Here is an 8,133-nt window from a genome sequence, read left to right as displayed (position 1 = left end):
AACACGGGTGGTGAAAGGAGAGGATCTGAATCTGCAGAGAGGGAAATAGAATAGATCTGAATGCTTACAAGCAACAATGGACGGTCTGCAAGGATGCACCCACAGATGGGTGGGAGTGGAAGGAGCAGCTCGTGTACAGGGAGCAGGGAGGGGATCCGTGTGTGCAAAGAAGGAAGCAGAAAAGTTTGGGGCAGGTGCTGTGAGGAAGAGCAAATGGTATCCTGGGCTCATCAGAAGAGAGGAGGCCAGCAGGGACAGGGAGGTCACTGTTCCGCTCTGCTCTGCTCTGCTCTTGTGAGGCCCCATCTGCAGTGCTGTATCAGGTCTGGAGCTCAGAGTACAAAAAAGATGGGGAGCTGTTGGAGAGGATCCAGAGGAGCCACAAAGATGATCAGGCTACGAAGACAGACTGAGGGAGCTGGGCTTGTTCAGCCTGGAGAAAAGAAGGCTGCGGGGTGACCTCATTGCAGCCTTCAGTACCTAAAGGGAGCCTACAGACAGGAGGGGAGTCAGCTCTTTGAAAGGTTTAGGTTGGATGTCAGGGGAAGTTGTTTGCTGTGAGAGTGGTGAGGTGCTGGAACAGCTGCCCAGAGAGGCTGTGGATCCCCGTCCATCCCTGAGGTGTTCAAGGCCAGGTTGGATGGGGCCCTGGGCAGCCTGGGCTGGTGTTAAATGTGGAGGCTGGTGGCCCTGCATGTGGCAGCGGGTTGGAGATTCGTGATCCTTGAGGTCCTTCCAACCCTGGCCATTCTGTGAGTGGGGATGGAGAAAATCTGAGCATGCAGGAGAGCTGAGCCCAGGAGGGATGAATGCGAGTCACTGCTGGAACCGAGGGACTCGAAGCACACAGAGGACGGGATTCATTATCTCTGAGGATCTCATCCCTGCCCCGAGCGCAGTAACACGGCTCACAGAGCAGCACAGGGCGGCACACACGGCTCCGAGCCCCGCTAACCTTCCCGCTGGAATTCAGCACCCCGCGGTTGCCCTCGTGTGGCTGAAGGGGAGAGAAGTAGGCAAAAAGCGACGAAAAACCCGCACACCCGTTCAGGTTATCGGGTTCCGCGCCCTCTGTCCGCTCCCGTTGCCGTCATGTGGCTCAGCAGCCGCACGCTGCGCCGCCTCCCCTCCCCCTCCCAGTCGATCTGCACCCGCAGCCCGCGCAGCGACTCCCAGGGCGCACTGCGCTACGACAGCAACGCAGCGCCGTTGCGTGACGTGCGCGACGTGATGACGTCACACGCACAGCAACTTCCGCCCGCTCCAGGGCGCGTAGCCCCGCCCCTCCGCTCCGCTTCCGCTTCCGGGTGAGGCGGCCGTCATGTCGGTGCTGGCGGCCAACCCCAACAACCCCGTGGTGTTCTTCGATGTCACCATCGGCGGGCAGGTGGGCGGCGGGAGCTGCGGGCCGCCGCTGTACCCGCCCTCGGGCTCCCTTTCTCTGGGCCGAGCGAACCACGAGGCCGCAGCCGCTCATCACGCGCTGCGCCCTCCGTGCCGTGCCTCGTCCCCTTGGGTGCATCGGCGGTTGCGTGACTTCTCGCGGCGGGGCGGCGGCGGGTGGGAACTGCGCTGGGGCGGAGGGAGCGGGGCGGAGCGGGGCGGGCTGAGCTGGCTGCTATCTCTGCAGGAGGTCGGCCGCATGAAGATCGAGCTGTTTGCTGATGTCGTGCCCAAAACCGCAGAGAACTTCAGGTAGGAGCAGCTGGCGGCGTCACCGCGGGCCCGGCTGGGCGCCCTGACTGGAAGCGGGCTGCGAGGGGCGCGCAGGGGTGCGGTGGTGTCGGTGATCGCCGCGCCGCTTCAGTTCTGTCCCCATAGTGCTGCCGTGCAGCATCCTCATCAGCAGGAGAGTCCATCTGAGCTGAAGGGGAAGGGCTGAGGCCCCTCTCTGCTCCTGTGTGGAGCTTCTGAAACACTCAGTTCATAAAGGCGATACTTTCGTGTCATGATAAAAACCTCCTTGCCACCCCGTTCTCTGACAGCAGAATGTACCACCTGGACGTTCCAGTTCCAGGGAAGTGAACAGAGCCTGTCCTCTGTGAGACATGGTGCCCTGCTCCATACTTTGGGATTGGTTTTATTTAACAGTTTGTTAAATATCCAGACTTTCTCAATATCTTCTCAAAACTCCATTTTCAAATGGAAGCATTGAGTGGTTATCAATGATTCTTGTTTCACTCCCACTGGAATAAGCCAAGTCCTGCACAGCATTCAGTGCACGTTTGCTGAATGCCACACTTTGTGTCTTCAAAATTCAGAAGTGGCTTACGCTCAGCTTTTCTGTGTTATTTGTTTTCCAGGCAGTTTTGTACAGGTGAATTCAGGTATGCGAGTTGTTTTTTCCTTTTACCTACATTCTCAGACACACTGGGCTGGGTGGTTGGAAAGATGACCCTCTTGGAAGTTTTCCTCACTGTACCGCTGTGAAATGGAAAAGTTTCAGAAATCTGCTCTGCTGAAAGCACGACTGGCTCAGGGAGTCACAGAAGTGGAGTCTTTTCCTTTTGGGCACAAATTTAGTCATACTCTCATTGTTCTAAAAATGCCTTGCCTACCAAAAAAAAAAAAAGAAAAAGGGGATGCAGCACGTTGTGGCACAGATGTCCGTACTGCAAATTACGGTGGGATTCTGTTGAGATGGTGAAATGCATGTTGCAAACAGCTGTGCCCATCCGAGGTTTCCCTTGGCCTCTGGTGGCATCGGTGCAAAATTAGGATCCAGGATGGGCTCAGGGAGGTGGGTTGGGAGGTGATATATTAAGCCAGCTCCTAATGTACAGGGCAACCCTTTGGGAACGTGAACTCCTGGGAGGGTTTTGTGTTGGGATTTCCAATGAGTTGTAATGATTTTCCTTTTTATTTCCTTGTAGGAAAGACGGTGTCCCTATAGGTTATAAAGGAAGCACTTTCCACAGGTGGTACTTCTGCTTTTGTTTAGAGATTTAGTAGCACTAAGTGGTTCTGAGATCTGCCAAGGTGTAGCTCCTGCTGCCTGCCCTTTGGGTGCTGTCAGATACTGTTAATGCTCACTGTTTGTAGACTGTAGCATTCACAGACATTCACAAGGCATTTTTCTACTGGGAACTAAGTATTGCTTTACTTTTTTAGGGTAATAAAGGATTTCATGATCCAAGGAGGTGACTTTGTAAATGTATGTACTACTACATTGCTTTTGTCTTTTCCCTATGCTGTACAGCATGCAGCTCATCCTTCCCCATGTTTTCTCTCTCTAACAGCATGACTTTATAGCTAGGGGCTTTCAAACTTGCAGAGGTTTTTTTTTTTCACTCTGTTGTCCTTCCCGTTTCTCCTTTCCCCCAGTAAGAGGCAGAGATCTCCACTGTATGTGTGAGAAGAGATGCTTAAGTACACAAACCAAGAATCTATTCCAAGAGATTATTTTGAATCAAGTGAGGCTTACTAAAGAAAGCATATGTTAAGAGGAAAGACAATAAAGGGAGATGGCTGCAGACAGAGTACGTGGGGCTGAAATTCATGATCCTTGAGGTCCCTTCCAACCCTGGCCATTCTGTGATTCTGTGGTAAATTTACCTGACTGTGCTAGACATCTGTTTGAATTGCTCCTGCAGCTTTCTCTGGAAGGTCCCTCACTGCCATTGTGCTGAAGGCTCTCAGTCCTTTTGGCAATGCACAGGAGTCTCTCTGCAGGGCAGCAGTTATGGGTCACACTTCTGTGATTTATAAATCAAGTCTTGAGGTCTGAGTGCTTGTGCTTGTAGTAAGGGCAAGGTGTGTTGACTTGGAGGAAAGGAATGAAACATCTGAACGTGTTCCCACTGGTATATGTAATGGCAGTGCAGCATCTCTTTTGGGCTGAGTTTAGCACTGTGATTTTGCTTAGTTATTTCAAGTTCATGCTACAGAACTAATGCTGTGGCTGACCAGTTGCCTCTCTTGTGCAGGGAGATGGCACTGGAGTAGCCAGTATATATAGGGGTCCTTTTGCAGATGAAAACTTTAAGCTGAAACACTCTGCTCCTGGCCTGCTTTCTATGGTAAGTATAAAATGAAGACTGATAGCTTTTGGTATTTTCTCTCTGCCTTTCTCCTAAATGTATAAATTGTGTTTGGCAGACAGTAGGAATCTGTACGGTTGGATGGAAAGTGTGAAAGACCTGTGTTGTAAGTACTAGTTGGAAGATTGCTTATGAATTGAGCAACACAGGATGCTCAAGCCTCCTTTCTCCTTACCTGTTGGAGTTCAGGAATGTGTTTTGTTTGCTCAGCTTTCAGAATAACTTGACAATTGCAGATCTTGTACAGTGATGAATGAAGGGTCTTTTTCTTCCCTTATACTTTTGTTGAACAGTGACCTTAGTGAGGAGAAAGCAAAGCCTGTGGAGTTTCAGAGTCATAGCAGTGTTACTGTGGTATCTTTTACAACATTTTTTCCCCATTGTGATGTTGTAGCCACTAAAGATGTTGTGTACTTGCACAGAGCAGCAGGACCTGACTTGATAATGCACCATGTCCAAGCACAGGTGCTCTCTTGCAAATGTCTGTCTTGTTTCCTTTGGTTTATGAAGCAATAAGCTTAATAAAAGGCAGCTGGGCCATTTCTAAAGCAACAGCTCTTTCCAATGTGAGATATCTCTGCCTTCAGCTCTGGGAAGTCCTGTTTTGTAATGCTTTGCATTTTGATGTTTTCAACCTGCAGGCAAACAGTGGTCCAAGTACTAACGGGTGTCAGTTTTTCATTACGTGCTCCAAGTGTGACTGGTTGGATGGAAAACACGTTGTGTTCGGTGAGTACCTGCCATGCAGGCCTGCCATACAGAGTCTTGGACAGTTTCTATGGCACAGCTGCTAAAATAAAACAGCTGTTGACTGCTTTTTCCTTCCCCCATCCATTGTGCCAGCAGAGGTATTTGTGCAGCCGGTTACTGAGATGCATCATCAGAAACATTTTTTTCTCAGCTTAACTTTAATCCAGATCAGATCCTTGATCATCGTATCACTGTTAGTACATAAATCCTCGTGCCAGTGCAGATGGGACAAAGGATGAGGGGATACCTTCCTACTGTCAGAGTGGGGCTGGCATCCAAATGGAGTTTTCAGCTGAGTTTGTAGGTATGAGATGTGCTTTCCTAGGTTGACTAACTTTTCCTGTACTGCCTCTTGAGCTATAAGATTTCAAGGCCAGACCTTAAGCTCCTGTCCTGCTCACTTTTATCAGTTTAGAGAACTGTGCCCAGGGCTCTTCAGGAGGAACAGGAATTATATATGCTGGGGGAGGCAGCAAAGGTTAAAACACAACACTGAAGTGGATACATTTCTCATTTTAGGTAAAATCGTTGATGGGCTGTTGGTAATGAGAAAAATTGAAGTAAGTGGAATTTGCCTTTTTTCTCTGTGAAATCCGTGTTGGAAAGTCATGGGATGGCAGCAGTGGTTATTCTGTTCTCTCCTGTTTAATGAATACCAGGGAATACCACTGACAATAACTGGTGTTATCAGTTGTCTTCATTGTAAGATAATAGGAAATCCGTTGTGAAATAGTCTGTCATTCAGATTGACTTTGGAAATGCTGTGCTCCCATGGTTGCTGGTTAGGCTTTGAGCAGGGATTTTATTCTCCTGGCTTGATTTGCAGTGCTTTGCATTTGTTCAGGAAGCTGAATTGAAAAGCTGTTCCATCAGACAGGAGTGTAAAGCAGATCACTTCCGTGCCACTGCCTAGGATTATTCAGTGGGTGTTAAATCATCAGTTCTGCTGATCTGTGATTGGCATATCTAATTAGAAAAGTTAAACCAATCTTTTGATGAGCTGCCAGGATAATATGTTCTGATAAATAGGAGCACACCGTCACGGCAGGATGCTGAGCAGGTTTAACAAAGAGCAGTTACTGACATCGTGGCACACTCCTGGTTTGGGTTGGGAAATGTGCACGAGGGCCTCTGCCATCAGAGAACGCAAAAAGCAGAGCTGCCAACCATTAGGTATCTCTGAGTTTGCTGTTTTGGTGAGATGTAACGTTATATATCCATCTGTCCCCAGAATGTGCCCACAGGACCGAATAACAAACCCAAGCTGCCAGTTGTGATCTCTCAGTGCGGGGAGATGTAAAGTAATGGAGTAGGAATGGGGTAAGTCTCAGATTTCTGAGGCATCCACTGCAGCTGAACAGTGGGTTTCTGTGCTCCTTCCTTCTCTCTTGATTTGTTTCCACATTCATATGAGCTTGCAGAAAGTTGGCTCAGCTCACTGAACCATCACAAAATGCTGCTCTGATAGCATGATTTTTTCTATCAGCTCAACTCCCTGAAGCAGTTTCCCTTCGAGCTACATAAAGACCAAAGGCAGCACTAAAGGGAAAGGATTTTGTGGCTGCAGTCTGAGGGAAGATGGGGTCAGCCCTGCCTTGAATGGGGTTAGGTTGCCTTGAAGCCTCAGCTTCAGAAAGCAGTGGATGAAAAGGGGTCTGCAAGAGGAATTCAGCTGGTGTTACTCAGGCAGGAGGGAGAGGACGGGTCATTTAACCTGCAGCTAAGTGCTCTCTCCTGATGCTACAGAAAGCAGAGCATCCATGTGTGGTGCAGGCAGGGATCAAGAGTAGTGCTGCAGAAAGAGAGGACTTAAGCCTTTCTGCTCACTGCAGCCATAGGGCAGCCACCATGGGAGGGCTGAGGAATTGCTGTGTTACGGAGCCTTACCTTAATTGAGGAGAACACCGCTGTCCTCATGCAAAGGGAAATGTTTCCAGCATTACCCAGGCTTCATTTTGGTCAAACCAAATAGGTACAAGGCTGAACTCAGACTAACACAGAGCATTCTGTTTGCATTTTTCATTATAAAAATACCACAAGCATTCAAGCAAATCTGACTAGATTTCAATGTGTCAGGCTGCAGCTTATCAAAAATCTGCTGTATGAGCCATTTGGTTGCTGACTTTTCAAATTTCAGCAGGCAGGCACTGACAAAAGCACTCCACACAGTTTTTAACCTTCCTTTATGTGATTTCCAAAGATGTCTGGAATTGCCCATGAAGACAGATCCCTGCTGGCATGGTAAAGCCTTTCAGATTTGCAGTGCTACAAATACTTCTGTGTGAAGAAGTGACAGTATGGAATGCAGTCACTCGGTACTTCTGCTGGCATTTATAGGCTTTTGGAGATGGGGCGCAGCTTTGTTAATAGGCTTTCTTGCTGATGGAAAGAGCTGTGCTGATGTGTTGGGTCCCCTTCAGGGCTGCCCTCAGGCCCAGACCTATTGATCATTTTTCTTTGGAACCTTTATGTACAATCTCCAGTCAACATCCAGCCAGATACCTTCAGTTCTAGGCATCTGCTTTCTTCCTAGCCAGGTCTTAGGAAACATCTTTCTGCACACTGCTGCCTTTCAGCTACATTTCTTGACAGGAATGGGGTTCGTCTCCCCCAGCTTCAGACAGTTAAATGAGTTATTTGTAAAGATCCTTTAAAATCAGCCTGGAGAAACAGGCAGTGTTGCTTATAAATCCAGAGCCAGACGCAGGCGCCTGGAGTGGAGACTTGTTTGACATGAGCTGGTGCATGCAGCAGGTAGTGCCCACTTCAGCACCCAGTGCTGCTGTTGTAGGATGCTGAAGGTGGCTGCTGAGCATCTGGGACAGTTTGTTCTCCTTTGTTTCAGTGCTCCCTTGTGGGTGGATAGGTCTTTGCCAGCTCCACGCAGCTCCAGTTCCAGCCAGTTCCCCTGCTGTTCCTGTCCTCCTCACAGACGTGCTCCTGAAATCATTGAATAATTGGCATATATCATTTTTTTAAGTATGTTGAAATGTAAATAAAGGATTTTGTTAAATATGTGCATAGTGGATATCAGTGAACATGCTTGGGAGTGGATTCTTTGGGCAAAAAGGCGTACTGCTTCACTGTGGTGTGTGCATTACCCCTAGCTGATTCGGTACAGAATGTTTCCTGTGCGTGGTGGTGAGAGGCATTGCTGCAGGGCATTTGCTGAGGGGAAAGCAGAAATGAGAGGAGCACACCTGAGCTGTGCTGCAGCAGCTCTGGCTGTGAAGCTGCTCTGGCAGAGAAGTTCTGGGGGATGTCCTGAACCTTTCTACATGCAACTTTATTGAAGCTCAGGACAGGATAAAGGCATGATGGCCAGGATTTTCTGGGCTCTGGA

At 48.9% G+C, this 8,133-nt stretch overlaps 1 protein-coding gene across 3 annotated transcripts; it reads left to right on the top strand.

Annotated features, from left to right (window-relative positions):
* Positions 1–1,229: 1,229 nt before the first annotated feature.
* PPIH (peptidylprolyl isomerase H) lies at positions 1,230–7,805 on the top strand. 3 transcript variants are annotated; one of them, XM_085242175.1, is made up of 10 exons: positions 1,230–1,387; positions 1,631–1,695; positions 2,304–2,327; positions 2,874–2,918; positions 3,112–3,154; positions 3,927–4,019; positions 4,682–4,769; positions 5,310–5,350; positions 6,022–6,110; positions 7,636–7,805. In XM_085242175.1, the coding sequence occupies exons 1-9, from the start codon at positions 1,322–1,324 to the stop codon at positions 6,088–6,090; spliced, it is 534 nt and encodes a 177-aa protein (XP_085098301.1). In that variant the 5' UTR covers positions 1,230–1,321; the 3' UTR covers positions 6,091–6,110; positions 7,636–7,805. The 3 variants fall into 3 exon arrangements, with proteins under 3 accessions (XP_085098301.1, XP_085098302.1, XP_085098303.1); XM_085242176.1 differs by lacking the exon at positions 6,022–6,110; XM_085242177.1 differs by lacking the exons at positions 2,304–2,327; positions 2,874–2,918.
* The last annotated feature ends 328 nt before the right edge of the window (positions 7,806–8,133 follow it).

The sequence above is a fragment of the Meleagris gallopavo genome, chromosome 23, assembly GCF_905368555.1.
Source record: "Meleagris gallopavo chromosome 23, MGAL_WU_HG_1.1, whole genome shotgun sequence".
NCBI lineage: Eukaryota > Metazoa > Chordata > Aves > Galliformes > Phasianidae > Meleagris > Meleagris gallopavo.
Note: the sequence above shows the minus strand (reverse complement) of the source record. Positions and strands in the feature narration are given on the sequence as shown.